This window comes from Columba livia, chromosome 7 (assembly GCF_036013475.1).
Source record: "Columba livia isolate bColLiv1 breed racing homer chromosome 7, bColLiv1.pat.W.v2, whole genome shotgun sequence".
In the NCBI taxonomy this organism is placed as follows: domain Eukaryota; kingdom Metazoa; phylum Chordata; class Aves; order Columbiformes; family Columbidae; genus Columba; species Columba livia.
The window spans coordinates 28,101,598-28,119,258 of record NC_088608.1 but is presented as its reverse complement, the minus strand read 5'-3'; the positions used below and the strand labels follow the sequence as shown (position 1 = coordinate 28,119,258).

The 17,661-nt window shown below is 41.0% G+C and overlaps 1 protein-coding gene across 1 annotated transcript in view; it reads left to right on the top strand.

Annotated features, from left to right (window-relative positions):
• TMEFF2 (transmembrane protein with EGF like and two follistatin like domains 2) overlaps positions 1-17,661 on the top strand; it is a 126,805-nt gene that overhangs the window by 59,453 nt on the left and 49,691 nt on the right. The window contains exon 5 of the mRNA XM_065068944.1: positions 13,545-13,641. Coding sequence (XP_064925016.1) covers positions 13,545-13,641 — 97 coding nt within the window. The remainder of the gene's footprint in view (positions 1-13,544; positions 13,642-17,661) is intronic.

Sequence of the window (17,661 nt, the reverse complement as noted above, 5' to 3'; positions counted from 1 at the left end):
CTCCCTTGGACTCTGCCAAGGTGCCTGCCCCTTCTTTAATGCTCTGCTGGAGCATTTCTCCATGTGATACCAGGGCAGCATCAAGCAGAGTGGGTTAAGAATGTCTTACAAACATGTCAAAATGGGGCAGGGGAAAAGAACAGATAACAGACTAGCCAAAATGATTTATTTTTTTTTTTTTTTAGGCCCAGAATAAAATTGGGAGTGAAGTTTCTTCTACATTACACATATTTTTCTGCCAGTTGTCCCGTTTCAACCTTTCCTGTCCCCAGGAGGCTTGTACTGACAACTTCTATTGTATTAAAACAGTCTGATCCTAGTTAATCAATGAGCAAGGCTCTTGGTCTCTAGTAGGCTACATGTCTGCGTTTCCTCCTACAAATCCTTCGCACTTTTTCTGTTTTGATGTTCAGCAACTCAATTAATAAAACTTCTGAGAAAATTGCTTACCCTCTCTGTCAAAGGATAGCATCTTGCATCTTCCAGTATCTTGTGGGTCTGAGTTTCTCCTAGATAATTGTTCTTTCTATGGTTTGGATTTCAATCTAAAAAAGTGTTAACCCGATATTTATTCAGCATTGGCAGCAATAGACCATTCATAGGATTTTATGTCCTGAGGGTAAATAGCTCGTTCCCTTCATTGTTCATTAAAAATAAATACAGTCTGTGCCCTTTGTCTGTTTCCTTAAAATGAAAAAACAAACAACCCTTTGCTATATTACCCACCAGCGCAAACATTTCATTATTTATTGCTTAATTGCTCTTTCATACTTGACATAAAAGATGTAAAAATAGGATGTGACTACTAGAGGAATAATTACTAGTGGGGAACAGGACAAAAAGACCCAAAACATCAGCAGTTGCAGAAATGCTATTTCTCACCCGTCGGCGTTGGGTATCATTAGCTGCTATAGCAAAGCCTCTCAGCTGGCGTGGTGAACCCTCGCACCACGAAACACTTGTAATTGCTCCTCTGTGGCACCACGCCATGGAGAGATACCATTTTCTCACTCATTTCTATTGTTCTGAAATGAGATCTACGGTTGGCAGACACGACCTCTTGAAAGGAGCTCCATGCTCGATCATCCTCATTGTATTTAACTGGGGTTTATAGTGTCCACTTGAGTCTACTGACACAGTAGGGGAGGAAATGGAGAATTAATCTTCTATCACATTCCCTTCTGTAGAGAAATTTCCTAATTAAACATAGCAGAAAATTACTTTAAAAGTAACAGGAGGAGGGGAAAAAAAATCCTTCCTCTATTGTAGGCATGGGCAATATTAATTGAAAAATTTTAATTTATTCATGCAAATCTTCTAACTGCATCTCATGTCCGCAGTGATTTCCCTAAGTTGGAACTAGCTTTGCCCCCAACAAGGACTTGTGTTAGGAAAACAGAAGAATGCACTATAATTACTGTTTTGCTTCTGTTTGGTTTGCTTCAGCTTTTCCGTTTGTATTTCCAAAGTTGAGAAAAATCCCTTGATAATTGCCTCTTCTCTAAGATCTTTTCACTGTGGCAGTTGTCACACACACTGAGAATTTTCCATTTTAATATTCTGGTCTATTAGCTGCTAAGAGCACAGATAAGATAACGAGAAATGAAAGTCCCCTTTTTAAGCATTTTTGTTTTGAAAATGACAACTTTAAATGTATTACTCTATTTAGGAAGAAAAATCTGAGTGGATGGCATGATGGGTAATGATATGTAAATGACCATTCATGTGTGAAAATCAGGGCCACAGTTGAATGTATTAAGCAATGACTGATATAATCATTATTTTGGATTTTGCATCTGAAGAGGGGGGGATTGCATACATTGAGTGAATTGCATATTTAAAGAAAACATTCATGTGTGTGCAGAATAAAGAACGTTTTCAACATTTTTGTGTTAAGTATCCTAGTGGTATGCTGTTTGGACTTAAATAAGGTCGATATGTTGGGTTTATGTTTTTCGTATTATCTCTGGTTCCCACTTTGGCCGCTCCTCCCTCTCCCTGTTTGTGCAGGGGTGCCAGGTTTGTAATGTCAGCTCTTTTCAGCTCTCTGTAATGCTTTTATCTACAGAAAGCTGCCTACAGCTCGCGTTGCAGGGAGCGCAGGGAAAGCCAGTCACTGGCATTTTAAATAATATGTAAAAGTTCATCATTGCTGTGATCCCTTTGTCACTCTTTACACTTAAACACACAGGGAAGTTAATGCTGAAGGTCTGGTGGAGCCCATTGTGGGATGACACTGGTCTCTGTCACCTCCCATCACAGCTGTGACCAGGGTCATCCCTTAACCAGCAGTTTATCTTCGAAGGGTCAGAGTGGCGGCCGCGGGGTTTGGGTCTGTGGTGCTGGGATCGCAGGTGGGAAGGTGATGAGCAGCATGAAGGCATCAAAACCTCATACAGGTGCTCCATCATCCCCCAGCCCACGCGCTGGGGTGCTTATGCCAAGAAAGGTTGAACCAGACAGAATCACAGAACTGTTTGGGTTGGAAGGGACAGTCAAAGCTCATCCAGTCCAACCCCTGCCACGAACAGTGACATCTTCACCCAGACCAGGTTGCTCAGAGCTCAGCCTGACCTTGGATGATGATCTTTGGTGGTCCCTTCCAAACTTGTAGTGATTCTATGATTCTGCTGTTCAGAGTAGTGCCACCTAAGCATAAACTACAGATGCTTTATTCTGGGGACCAGGGGAAGGCTGGCTGAAGCTGAACCCAAAAAATGAGGACAGTGTCCCTGGGGGTTGTTGTCTGGGAGGTGACACTATAACTCACTTCTTTGCTTCCCAGCCAGCACGCTGCAGCTGTTCCTCTTTTAAAGCAGAACTGGTAGTCAAGGCTGAAATAAGAAAAGGACATGGTATCAGTAGACATGTGAGATGGTGATGTTTTCTTGTCTCATTTTGTGTTATGAATTTTAAAGAAAATGCCATTTTGGAATAGGAGAAAAATAAGCTGCTGTTATACAGTACCTACATTAATGGATTCCTTCTATCAAAGGCAGAAAATAGCTGTGTTAGTAAACATAATTAATGCATCTCGAGTTTGGAGATTATGCTAAATGTCCATGATACATTCTCTGTCCCCTTTGGCAGTAGCATATGATCAATTTTGCTACTTTGTCCTTACCTAATTATTGCTGTCGCTAATGAAGGGAAGTCGAGAAAAACATGTCTTAGTAGGTTAATAAGCCATTCAGAAAATTATATTAGCATGATCAATCCTTAATGATTATGGTTTCTCTTAATATTACATCACCTGAGAGATGTTTTTTGTGGGAAATGGGAGGGGAAGAAGATATCATTTTGCAGCTATTCTCCCAGGTGTGTTTAGTTGGTTTTTGGAGAGAAAAGCAGTCAAACTTTGGCTCAGGGGTTCTGAGTGCTCTTGCAAATGTTGATTTACCTAGCAGCGCTGGTTTATTTTGTTGTCCAAGCATCTGGAAGAGCAGCAAGTATGGGAGGTTTTCTACCTTCCCTCTTTTCATGGATATATTTAATATTGCCTTTCACTTGAGCTGATCGTGTGCAGGTTCTGTGTTGCTTTTTTGCAAGTTTTTGTGAATAAACTGGCAGTCTCGGATCAATGTGAGCAGCTTCAGACTGGCTTTTCCCCCTTCCTCTCTCTATGGTGATGCACCTTCATTTGCAATTTCATATCTGCTTTAGCATCTGTCAGGATTTCTTTTGTTTGGTTGTTTTTTTGTCTCATTGAGGCTTCTTCAAGTACCCGTGTATGCCAGTACTGTGGCATACCCAGGACATGTTCGTTTTGATGAAAGCATTTATCTTAGAGCATGTCCAAGACATAAAAATGAATAGCAGAGGGCAATGATCCTCAAACACCAGACTTTTTTTAATTATTATTATTTTTATTTAAAGATTTTCCCCAAATTAGACTGAATCACAATCCTCCCTTTTAATTTGTTAATTACACTTCTGCAATGGTAATGCAATCAGTGAATATAGCTAAAGTGTTTGTGTGTGGGAATCAATATTAATGAGAAGGAGCATATTTATTTGCAAAGCATAATATGTATTAGCTATTTCCTTTGCATCCATCTACCCGTGTAAGGCAGCTCTAAACTGGACCCACCTAAGCCATGCCTGGGACTCCAGGTTATTTGCTCCCTGTATTCCCTTCTACACTTTCCATACGTGGCGGCTGTGGTACCTTGGCCAGAGCAAACAGCCAAGGCTGTCACAGCCTGCCTGCCCTGAATGACTTCGCAGGTGACAAAACTCTTGAGCGAGCTCATAAAGGTTAATCACGACTAACTGAGAATGAAATCTGGCATTTTCCTGCTGGGCTTCCAATTTTCTGTATATGCAGTGTATTGAAGCTAAGTGAGATTAAATGTTTAAACCTTTCATGCCATATGGCTCCCCCTATATCATAAACACATCTGTAAAATTATACTCAGAGGGGCAACATTGTGCTGGTGTAAATGGATTGAAACCCACTCTTCTCTGCTGCTCGTCTCAAGGCCGAGTTTGATGGATCACGCTCAACCTGTTTGTCTTGTTTGTGGAGGTCTGGGAGGTTTTTCCCTACACAATCACATAAATTTTGGGTGATAGCACAAAAATAGATTCCTGGTTTATCCACAGACCTGGCCCGTGGAGGCTCCTTCTCCTAAATCTTTGCCACCTTTCCAGGAGTGACTGTGCTACTCCTGAACTCCCTTGCCTTTCTGCTCAGGCTGTCAGCAGTGCCACCAGGATTTGTCATGGGTTTTTTACTGTGGACACAACTATTCTGCTGCATAAACCAGGGAGTACAATAAGCCAGTAATGATGCTGTTCATGCAGTATCTCAACTTCCCACTAATAATGGATATTAAAAAAAACCTTTTTTTTTTCCCCATTTGTCCTGAAAGGTCATCTTATTACTGGAATTTCCATGCAATTAAGTGATGCAGTGTTTTTTTTGCTTACTGAAGAACAGGGTTATGTAAAAGATAGGATCTATGGTGTGTAAATATTTTATCTCCTCCTGCAGGACTTTAAAACTTTGCAGTCTCCCACAGCTTCTAGCAAGTTCCTGAGGTGCCTGCACCTCCTGTGCACCCTGAGCATCCATGTCTCAGTTACACCTATGTGTAACCTGAATTAGCACCACAGAAAGGAGTATAACCTGGGGGGGGAGGGTGGAAAACAGAGTGAGAGAAGAAAACTGCACTCCTCTTGTTGAATTCAGTGAAAGGTAGATAAGAGTAATTTTTACAGTAGAGTCACTTTACACCACCCTGATTATGTAAATGGGACATAAAGCAAATTGGACTTTTACTGGCTCTGACACTCCCTTCCATTGCCGGAGTGATTTACAGAAGCCTTAGTGTAAATTAGAACCAGGACCAGTGTCTGTGCTCTGCACTTTAGGATTTAAAACCAGTCATTTCCCAAGATAATTGTGGTGCAGTCAAGACTAGGAGAAGCTTCCTAAAATTGGTTAATACCCAGATTTGGGTTTCTTCAGTGGCTTAAATGGAGTGGTGTATTATCTTCTCTATAGTCTGCCTAAAAGATAGATTTGATGTCTGCGAGCAAAGACATGAAATTGCTATAGGCTTCCACTCTTATAGCCTGCCACCTATTTGATTTATGTGATAAGTGATCTCAGATGACCCTCCAAGGCACTGAACCATTAGAGAGTTATGCTGCACAGAGATAAGAAATCTTCAGAGATACCTAAATCTTCTTTTACCACTGGGAGTTTCATCTGTTCTGGAATAAAGAACATTTTTATGTATGATGTTGCTATCTTGCTAGCCATACTAATATTCAAAAGGATACACAGACTTAAATCAATAGCAAAGTGACAAAGACCTTAAAACTGAAGTAGTCACCAAGTGGATGCTAGACAGCTCTTTTAGGTTTTATCTTTGTTCCTTTCATTCTGTTCCTTGAAAGATGAGTAGCTGTAAGCGTTCACATTCGAGTTGTCTGTTAATCTTTCCAACAGGTAGGAAGCTGGCAAAAACACCCTTTCAGTGCAGAAAGCCCTGGAAAGTTGCATAGCCCATTTGGGACTTCCCTACTGTATGCCTTGTAAAACCACGGATTGGATCCTTACTTATTTTTATCACTGAATTTGGTGATCCAAGTTCCTCTCTGCCTAGAGTGAATAAAAGCACTAGGACCTCAGGTGGGATGTTAATTCTTGATAGAGGTCAGGGAAAGCACAGATGGGTAATTCATGTGGTTTACATCCAACTGTAGCATCTTCCCCTGCAAAGGAAGGTGCTGCTGACTTGTATTCCTCCATCTGAACCTCTGACAATAAGAAAAATTTTACGATACTGGGTACTTTCCTGGACCGCAGCTGTGGCCAGGCAAGCCAGCCTGAGGGAGGAATCAGCCACCATTGTTTTTTTCTTTCTCCTTGATCCTGAAAAATCTCTGGTCCTTGCAATTAGGACTACAGTAATCTTCTTCCAGGCCCTTTAATAATCACCTTGATTGGTGACCCGTCGGGTTGCATCCATCGGGCTGTGGGCATGTCCCCTTGGTCGTTTTGTTTGTACTGTTGGGCATATTGAAATACAAGAAAGGAGGGACTGATGCCACAAAAGCTTTGGCAGCATCACAGGCATGTTTTTGCAACAAGCTGTATCTATTCCTTGAAAAATCCTCCTGCAAGGAAGTGATTTCTCTTTAAAATTAAATTAACGCAAGGCAGAGACGAATAGTCCCCATGTGCTATTTGGCTTTTTACTCAAAGCTGTTTATGAGGGGAAGCTCTTGGCAAAATTAAATGAACCTCCTTTTCCTCAAGCTGGCAAATACTGTCGGTGCTGGTCATCGTACACCTTCATAAATCTGCGATGTTGGCATCCCACACACACCAGGCAAACATCAAATTTTGTAAGGGGACTGCACAAGGGTGCAATAATCACAGCTGTTTCATGTCAGCATTCGGAAAGCTTACAATGGAGTTTTATTCAATGAGCCGTTCCTTTTGAAATGCCATTAGAGATATTTGCTGGGAGAAACTGGCCTCGACTAATCGTATTTAATTTTTTATCTAATGCACTGTGGGAGCACCAGGGATATGCGTGAGACGGAAGCAAGCAAATGGTGTTTATTTAGAGCAAATGAACTTTGAGTAAGAACTGAATCTGTTCCCTCCTGGCCATGGTTGGAGAACTACAGGCAAGTCCCTAAAGAGGTCTGTGGGGTGTCATGTCCTGACTTTAGAGCTGGGTGCTCTTGGAGACCTTCAGGAGAGAAGTGCCATCTGATAGATGCAGAGGAGCATGTTCCTGTGAAACCAATCCCATCCCATCCCATCCACTTTTAGCCACGATAAATGAGGTTCAGAGGGCGTGAAGGCTCCCCAGCTCACCAAGGGAGGCCTCCAAGCCTGGATGACAGCTCGAGAAGGCTTTGAAGACTTCTAAGACGTTAAGCTGTGCAAAGTGAGAAGCCCATGTCCCTCCTAATGGGAGTAGGACCTCATCTGCAAGGCTGCCGGAGCTGCCCCACGTGAAAAATTATGGGCGGTGGGAAAAGGCAAGAAGCCACAAGAGAATAGGAAGGAAGGTGTGACAGAAAGCAAGACAGGAGGTAAAAAATAAAGCTATACCTAGAGAGAGCAGCAACACTTAGTAATAATGTGGAATGATTTTCATAGTAGTTATTCACTGGACGCAGGGCACTTCCCAGATGCTATTTTCTTGCACTCGTTAGCCTGTATCCAGGGCAGAATCGGAGCCTTCCGCACAAGGGTCTTGCATAAGAGTGAGCTGTTTCAGAAGCACTTCTTTCCTGTCCAACATAAACTCAGCATTGCACAGGACTGAAAAATTACATGTCAGCCCTACAAAAATAATTAGGTTTTAAAAATTATAAACTTGGTAGTTTCTGGTATTTATTATACTCACAAGCTTTTTCTGCACAGCCCTAAGGCTTAGACATACCTTTTAAAGCAAATATATATGGAAACTAAGATCCTTATGTGTTGAAATAATCCACCAGCTCTGATTTAAAGAAAAAAAATGTAACCTGAGAGTCACAGTAGAAATATGAGAGCTGGAAAACACTGCAAATTGAGTCTGGCATCAAAGCAGTGCCAGGCTGTATCTACATGGTCTTTAACGAGAAGATAAGAGCACATTTTATCAGCAATCTGAGCTGGCTGGGTACATCTAGTTCCTCTCTGAAAACCCTGTTAGGTATTTGCATCATGCTGAAGTCATCCCGTTAACCTTTTCCAGGACAGGCTGTCAGTGCGGAGGTACCTGAGATAGGACATGTAGTGATATAAGTACTGGGAAAGGTTGTTTTGGTTCCTGGGCTCGGGTATGGCACAACCCTGACACTGTTGAAATAACCTGACAACAATAAACAAGTGGTGGCTTCAAGGACTTGATCTTGGAGAAAGTTAGTGTGAAGGAGCATATTTCATGTCTCCTTAAGAAGTTCTGAGTGGTATCCTAAGCTGGGTAGAGACACTGTTTTCTTGTGCAATAAGTAATTTCCCCAATGTGTTTGCATGTGTGAGGGAGCGTAATTCTGTATTTATTGAGATGGAGCCACAGCAGGAGTAAAGCAGAAAAAGGCATGTCAGAGTTGGGATTTATTACCAATACAGTAGTGCCATTTTCTTTTCATTTTGACCATAATGCTGTCCTGAGCCTCTGCCAGACTTCAAGAGCAGAGTCATTCATGAGTCGACCCCCTGCTTTGCACCCTTCATTTTTCTCACTTTGTAGGTTTTGACTGAGCTAATGCTTTCAGCGAAAAAAAATTTAAAAAGGCATTGATTAGAATGAAGTGGCTTGCAGCATCTGGGCTTTTATTGGTTGAGTTTGTGAGGTGTTTTTAGCCATTTGGTAGAGGTGGAGGTAGTGTTTGTTCTAACACATTTAGTAAATTATGTTGGCTTCTCTGCCCGGGTTTCTCAGTGCTTTCTCGCTTTGTCTGATCCCCTTGTCATCGGCCCAGAGCACTCCTGGTAAGACTGAAGCATCTGGCCAGGTCACCTCAGCTGCTCTGAAGAGTATTCTCCTCCACATTTTAATTTGCACCTTGTCTTTCACTCAAAAATTAAAAAAATAGCCACCAACCCTTATCTCCACATGATTTATGTTATTACCTAGATTTTATAGCTAAAAACAAGTGGATATCCTGTTAGGATGAACTAGAGCAAGCTTTGTTTCATCTTCTTCAAAGATGTCCCACCACAAGAAGTCAGAATTGGGGATAGCGATGAGCATGCGTCCAATGACAACAATCAAAGGAAAACTTCAGAATACAAAAAAAAAATCAGAAGAAATCTTTATAATCATATTTCTGTACACTCAAGTCTGTGGTGATGATGCTTTATGCTGTTTCTTTGTTGTATTCTACGGTGTAGTTAAAATATATTGAATGAGGATTATGAGGATAGTGTTAGTGATACTACAAAGCCACATGAAAACTGAACTGAGGCTCTCTGGAGTTTTTCCTGTTGCCTTCAGAGGCGTGTTAGTGAAGAGAGGTTGAGAGATGTGTGTTTAGCTGGTGCCGCCACCTAATTCTTTCTCCCTCATGGCTCACCAGCTCCTCTTTCCACTTCTATTTACACCTCACAGTATGGTCCATCAGGTGAGGTACGTGCAAGTCACTTGGGAAATAGGTGACACTTTGTACCTACAAAAGAATCTTGACACAGAGATTGAAGTGCAAAGAGAAAGTAGAGCTGTCTACATCCAGGGGCACAGTTTGGGGCTTTTAGATTTCTTCTAATATTACAGGAGATAAGCACAGAATCAGACCACTCTGATGATACTTTCAGTTCTGTTTTTCAGCTATGGAAACAAAGTGAAATATCTCCAAAATGGTTTCTCTCTTGTGGGACTTGCAAGCAATACAGATATTCTTGAAATCACAACTATCTGATCTGAGTGCGGTGAGAACACCAGAAAAGGACCAAATGATTAGAACAGAAGCTGTTGTGGTTTCCACAGTCCATTGATTCTGTAAATTCTGTGTGTGGTGCCTTCCCAGCTGAAGAATTTATATTGCCTGGGAGACTGAGATAGTCTCCAAAGTGACTTTCAGATAATTTTAGTGACCTTCTAACCTGTGTTAGCACATTTCCTTCAACTCTGGAAGTTGCTAATCTTGCTAATACAAATAGCAACCTGCAGCTTAACATTTCTCAGTTGTGTGAGTCATAAGCAGTGGGTTTCAGCAATTAGCCTCCCTGGGGCCCTACAATGTTCATACAGGGTCTTGGTGTTAAACATCAATAGCATGAGAACTACATAACGTACATGAGAAAAAGATAATCCTACTCCTTTTATTTTTAGAAGAGGAATCTGGAAACTAGATTGTTTTTACTAATTTTTTTTTTTTAGTTGAGATACGAAAGCAAGTGCAAATCAGCAAGCGCAGCGAGATAAAAAAAAAAAAGTCACCTTAGAAAATGAGCATCCACTAGTCCTCAAGCTAAAAGGCAGCCGGAAATATTGGGAAAATAACTCTTTCTAGGATGCCTAGATTTATCAGAGCACTTATCTACACAGCATGGAGAAAGCAAGCCCCTGCATGTGTCAGTCTGGGGTATGTAGGTTTGTGTAAGGGAGAAAAAACACATCTTAAGGAAATGTAAGGAATAATTTGTCTGTGGTTACTGACAACAGAAGAAGAGAGAGATAAACAGCTGTCTTTTTTAATCAAAACCGCTGCGTGCTCAGACATTTAATGACAATGTGCACATTGATTATGGAGCGCTGGGTGCAGAGCTTCTTCGGAAAAATATGAAGGAGTGAACTATTATTTTCTAGTAGAAATTAAGAACTGCTTTGTGCCTTAATGTGGATGTTCCTCTCTAAATGACTTAGTTCTCTTCAGAATGCTTGATCTTGCAAATGCCTCCATTTAATGAGTTAAGTAGTTGTTTTATTCAGCTTGTGATATGGAACTGTGTGTAGTCCCTGGTCAAACCACACATGCTGGACAGTTATAAATAGAAATATTACAAGGAGAAAAAACAATAGGGTGTATGGTTTTAATTAAAAGGAAATATAAGGAAAGTGATTTGCAGAATAAGGAAAAAGATATAGCTCTTTTCCATAAAATTATGTTTTCACTTTCCTGAACTAGGGCAATTGTTAAATTCCTGGTGAGGAGTGTTCAGCTGTCATAAGTAGTCTTCTGCCCAGAGGTCCCATTGTACTTTATATACAGTCATTCATTACAGCTCCCAAAGTATCTGCCCAATATTCTGTTTCCCCTTCACAGATGGTGAAACTGTGGCACAGCAAAGCAGCATGACTTGATAAATCCAGATCATGTGTCCTGTCTAACATCTTAAACACTGGAAATTCCCAGCCAAGATTTGCTGACAAAGTTATCTCCTTGGGAAAAAAGATTTCTGGTTTTAAAATATAGATGAAACTAAGTGAAAGAGCCAGGCCTGGGTGCAGCTGCAGAGAGTTTGGGAGGAGCTGTATGGCAACCTGAGCCTCCCGGTGCTGTTTGGTCAGGATCACACACGCGGCACATGGCAATGCTAATGGTGTGAGGATGTGGCCCTTGAACACTCTGTCCAGCTTTGTATGGTCGCTCTCATAAAATAAGTGCCTAAAGAGTTCCTCAGTCATTTAAGGAAACAGAAATACCACAGCTCAGACCCTCCCCACAAGACCTGACAATGCAGTAGAACAGAAATCCAGACAATGATTTCTGAGTTTCCCCTTTGGATTTTTTTTTGTGCATAAACTTTGTGGATATAAAGGTAAACAAAGTTCCACAAATAGGGTGAACGCCTCAGAATGCTCATCATAGTTGTTTTGGTTTTGTTTGTTTTGTTGTCATTTTAATATAGTCTAAACTCAAGCAAGACTGAGATAAGAAATTGCTTTGGCATAGCTCATACCTGAACATTACAACTCTGACTATATTAGGCCTCAGGAAAAAGCTTCTGAGACAAACCATCTACCTTAGGTATTTCTGTGGTCCATATCACTGTGTTATGTAACCATATCATGATCTTTAATAAACTCATCTCCATATTCTTTGTTGATAGAAAGTCATATTACTCCCATGTTACACAGTGGGAAGCAGGACAGAGGTTAAATAACTTGTCCAGAGTAAGAAAGCAGGCATTGGGTCACACTTTTAGGGGCAAAAGCTCTTTCTCCTCCAACAGCGTTGTGAAAGCTTGGGACTCTTCTTTCTGGTGTAAATAACAAAAGCAGCATATTAAAGGTGGAGCACTCCAACCCAAGAACCTTCAGTAACAGCCCAGGTTCACAGGGTCTTGTGCAGCAGATGCACGACATCAGGGTGAGGCCGTGTCCCGTCAGAGTGTCACTGGGGCTCCCCACATGTTTCAGCATGTCCACCAGCCTTGGTAGGCCGGACCCAACTGTGCAGTAAAGTCCTGACTCTGGATGAAAGGATGACACTGCAGAGTCTGGTTAGGCAGATGACATTGGGTTGGCTTAATTATTCTGTATCCAGCAGACAGGATATCTTTAGATACTGTGTCTTGCTAGAAAGCAGCACCTTTTGAAAGAAAAGGTGCTTATGTACTTTAGTATAAATGTAGATGGTGTTACTTTTAGATATTTTAACAAACCCTCCTCTTGGTGCGTACCTTAGTGGTCTCTTCCTGTACTTAGCCATCAACATTTTTCACAGTCCTCTTATACCTGTATTTTTATTTTCCCCTCAGTCCCTTCATGTTTTTGACTTAAGGGCCACTTACAAACCTCACACAACTGCAGACAAGGGTGTTGACTTTCCCGGGTTTCAAATTTAACTTATACTGGAGATCATCCCCTCCTCTGGACAGCACTGAATCTTTCCTGCCAGAGATAACTAGTCCTTGGAGCCCATAGCTGTACATCTGAAAAGAAAAATGTTTTGCCTCTGGAATGGATTAGATTGTACCACATGGCAGGTAATTTCAAAACATTTTCGAGGAAAACATCCCTTTGGGTCTGTCACAAGGTCAGCACTGGCAAAGGACACAAGGCAGAGTGTGATGCTGTCGATGCACTTCCAGGATTTCTGAGTAATGAGGCCGGGGGACACACAACCTGCCTGGGCTGCAGCTTGAAGGGCTCATTGCTTAATTGGAAAAGGAAGAGGAAGGGTCTTTCTCCCTTTTAACTCCATAATTCAGGGGATTTATCACACACCAACATGGAAAACTAAAGAAGGGGAGTTTCAGGCAAGACATGAGCAAGAAATTTTTGCCCCTGAGTGTGGTGAGACCCAGGTCCAGGTTGCCCAGAGAGGTGGTGGATGCCCCATCCCTGGAGACATCCCAGGCCAGGCTGGATGGGGCTCTGAGCAACCTGATCTGGGTGAAGATGTCCCTGCTCATGGCAGGGGGGTTGGACTGGATGGGCTTGGAAGGTCCCTTCAACCCAATCTGTTTGATAATTCTCTGTGTTGGCCCATGCAGAAGCCCCGTCTGTTGGCCAGGCATCAGCTTGGTGAGCAGTGCGTTTAGCAGACGTGGTGAATCGATTTTTCTAGAGAGAGAGAAGTGCTTTGCTACGGTGCTGTCTTTACTAATGTATATTCTTCTGCTTTCCATCAAACAGTCAATGAAGGCTCAGGTGAAACCAATCAAAAAGAGACATCGACCTGTGACATTTGCCAGTTTGGGGCAGAGTGTGACGAAGATGCAGAGGATGTTTGGTATGGTAATTTGGTCTACTCTTCTATTTTAATGAATGTTTTATTATTTAAAGTACCGTGGTTTAGAAAGCATTAAAAATATTAGATACTCAATTTTCTGCACCCAGAGATTCATCGCATAGTGATTGAGGTGGTTATTGCTCTGAAAAAAAATGTATGAAACAGTCTGGTTTATAATTTTGGAACATGCACAATTTAGACAAAGTCTAGAAACACAGTTACCCATTTTGTTGCTGTTATAACTTATGTTATTCCATCCGGGATTTTATAGCTTTGTACTTTGTTAAAAATGGAGTTGGGAAAAACAATTGACCTAAAGCTTTTCCAGTTAAAAAGTATCATTAGTATTATCATCATGTTAAATCATGTGTGACATTAGAAATGCTGGGAAAGCTGTCTTGGTTTTTCCTAGTTCCTGGAGTTGAAGGACCTAACTCACAAGTGAAATAATGAAATAATTAGCGTACATTTAGACATTTTCTCAATTGAAATAGTTTTATTTTTTAAAAGAAATTATTTTGAAATTATTATTATTATTATTATTATTATTATTATTATTATTATTATTATTATTATTATTATTATTATTATTATTATTATTATTTTAAACCTTAACCACATAAGCTGAAGTGAAATAATTCTGTCTACTCAGATTTTTTTTTGGTCATTATGCCTAGAAACTATGTGAACATATATTAAGTCAATTTTAAGCTAATTTTGTTTTGATTTTGGAACAGCCAATAGATAAAATAGCTGCTATTTAGAGCTGTACTTCTAGCACTGCCTTAATGCCAAGCCTCATATTTCTATCTAAGTAATTAATACAAATTTAGAGAAACAAAAAAATATGGTGCAAACATTAAAGCTGTTATCTGGATGATGCTCCAGAAGCTATGGGCTGTTGGTAGCTAAAGGATGGACACAGAGACTGGGCAGTGAAGTGTCATTACAGCAATATTGCCCAAACTTGAACTTGGATGGTAGGAATGGAGCAAAAAAATAAGACAATGGATGAAGGAAGGAAGGAATGAATGAACATGATAATTGATCCCAATATTGGGCAGCTGTCCTCATGCAGGAAAGGCATCCGTGCACTGGTCAAGTATAAAATTACAAATAGTTCTTCTGTTCAATGAAGCAGCTTAGGAATATGGTCATGTATTTGTGCTTGTTTTGGTCTTGCCAGGCTTTTAATAACCTGTGGTCCTTGTCTTTAAAAACCACCAAGTAAACAAACCACAGCGGCCTTACTCTGGCTCCAGTCATCAAAAGAACTTGTGATGTTGAAAAATGGGACCAAGATGCATCATGGTCATAGGTTTGTAATAACATAATGAGATTTGTGTGGAAGAAATTGCTTGATTTTGCTTAAGGAAATTAGCCCAGGTGCCAGGATTTTCGTTGTCTCCTTGACTAGTTGTCCTTGAGAGTTTTGGTGGTGCAGTATAGCAACAAAACCATGGTAAAATTAATATATCAAAATTCACAGTCTAGTGCTCGTGTTTTCATAATTAAGTGCACTTCCAAATTGGAAGGCAGGAGAAGAGAGGGGCAAGGAATAAAATTAGCTACAAGATAACATTATTAATCATAAGCACTGAGTAGCGGTGTTGATTTTTTTTTTCCAGAAATAGCTCGATAAAATTGCCTGATCCAACTTACCCCAGTAATGTTCCCACTGCAGCTTTTTCACTATCTAATTCCTCCCCTTTGAAACAACTTGACTTACCCAAAGCAGCATACAGACTGCGGGAGCTGAAGGTCTCAATCGTTATTGACAGGCAGTCTTTCTGCCGGGGAAGATGCAGGGAAGGGCATTTACTGAGAAGATGCCACCAGCCAAACTGTTAAAAGGCAGGAAAGCAGATTTCCAACCACAAGTACAAAACCCGTGTAAAGCCTGTTAAAGGTCTGCTTTGAAGTAAACAACTTCACATGCCATAACAGAGCCCTGTTTTTCTGTCCCTGCCCCCTGATTAGTCTTGGTTAAATGTCTTTCTAAAAAATGAGCCTTCTGGGTGTTAGCTCTTTGTTATTCTGATTTCTAGAATAAAAGAGGACTATGTATGGGGCGCATAGATCCTTCTTTCAAATGTACATTAATTGAATTTCCATGTTTGGCACCAGATAGACATATTCCCCCACTCTCCCTGCCAAGATCTGGTGTGCTGAAAATGTCCTTAGATTAAGTGGGAAAAGAAATCTCAACTTATTATTTGATTGCTGGTTTTTTTTCTGAGGATCAAATTTCGGATGTAAGTAGGGCTCCTTTAGCTACCTCACCTGACTGATGAGCTTTGTAAAATCTAAATGGGGTCAGTGGGTCCTCACGGCCCTGGGACCTGTGGTCACAGGGTGACACTGGCATTGTCCCCTATCAGTCAGCAACGGTTTGAGGCTTTGAGGTCGGTGCCTGATCCATCCCAGGTAAGAGGGAAGCGAGCTGGTAGCAGAGCCAGAGCACAGAGAGATGGAGGTACAAGGCTGGCTGCTTGCCTAATATTTCTAGGGTGCCAGAGCAGATCAGAGAAGAGAGCACAGGTGTGATGGCAGATGTGGTTGGGCTGCTGATGATTTAAAGCGACAATTAACATTATTCTGCATTGCCACAGTTTTATTCTGCAGTCCCTTATCTCTGGTTTAAGTCTTTTTTTTTTTTTTTTTTTGGTCATTCATTGCCAGTTGTCACTCAGCTAAATTGTGCTATTGTACAGTATTACCATTATTTTTAAATCTCTTTTATTTGCGTAAAACCAATCTATTAATGGCTGGCCTCCTAGGGTTCTGATGGGGGTTTGGCACATAGAAAACTACTTGAAGGGGTAAGATATGTGTTTGAACATTCTCTGGAAAGTACAAAGAAAAAGCAGAAAAGAACACACTGTAATAACAGGTTTTCTGCAACATGGTAAAGCACATATGTATTATTATCCTATTCTGTAGTCTAATATCACGAGAGTGAATGCGGTTTGGCATTCCATTAGTGAATCTCTTTCTCTAGGTTAAAAACAAAGACTGTTCAGTTGAAAGTCTTTAACATTTTGCTTCTTTAATATGTGAAAGCTTCTTGTCACTAAGAGGATCGTGCATTACTGGCATTATTCCCACCTTTAATGCATTTTGCACCAGTGGGCTTCATGAATATTTAAAGCAGGGCAGTGGCTATGCTCTTTAGCACTGGATTGCAGTCTATTGGTAAATCAGACATTTGGTGTTGCTTACTTTGGGTTTTATTTTCTGAGCTGGCTAAGGAATAATTGATTTTGTAAGGCAGGGCTACTCAACATAGCACTCCGAGAGATAGACTTAAAAGGAAATGAAGAATGAAGCGTAACATTCTGAACCGTGGTGTATTTCTAAGATCTTCGAAAAAGCATCTATGAAATACTCACTGTATATAAATAGTACTCAATAAATTGGGTGCCTACTGATCTGCTAAAGTGGCTTAGTGTCAGTGCAGAACAACGTCAGAAACCTGGGTCCCCATATTAATCTCCTCCTTATGGGCCACTGAGGAAATAAGAGCACTCTCTACACTGGGCAAGCCATGATTTGGATGGATGCTGGGCAATGATTTCAGAGGCCCGTGATGAGTCCAAATAAGTGGAAGGAGATAAATAATAGGAAAAACCCTTCTGTTGAATTTCCTGTTGGAAAATTCTGGGAAGAGAGGACAGGAGTATTTTCTTAATACAAGATTAAAGCCTGCAAACCTCTGACTCGTAGAGTTAATCAAAATCAAAATGATGAATTGGAGTTAAATATGCATGCTTTGTCTTTGAATTTTAGTATCAGCAGGTCAGCCAGCAGCAGTCTCAAAGTGCAGGATTGCCCAGAACAAGATGAGGAGGCCATCTCCTCAGATCGTTCCTCTGTCTTCCTCTTCCTTCCTTCTGGAGGTTGCAGGTGGAGGAGAGAGGCAGGAGGTGCCTGACCTGGAATGGGCCACTCAAGAGTTTGCACCAGTGATAAAAAGGGGCATAAATATCCCTGTTGCATCCCACAACAGGGTCCCACACA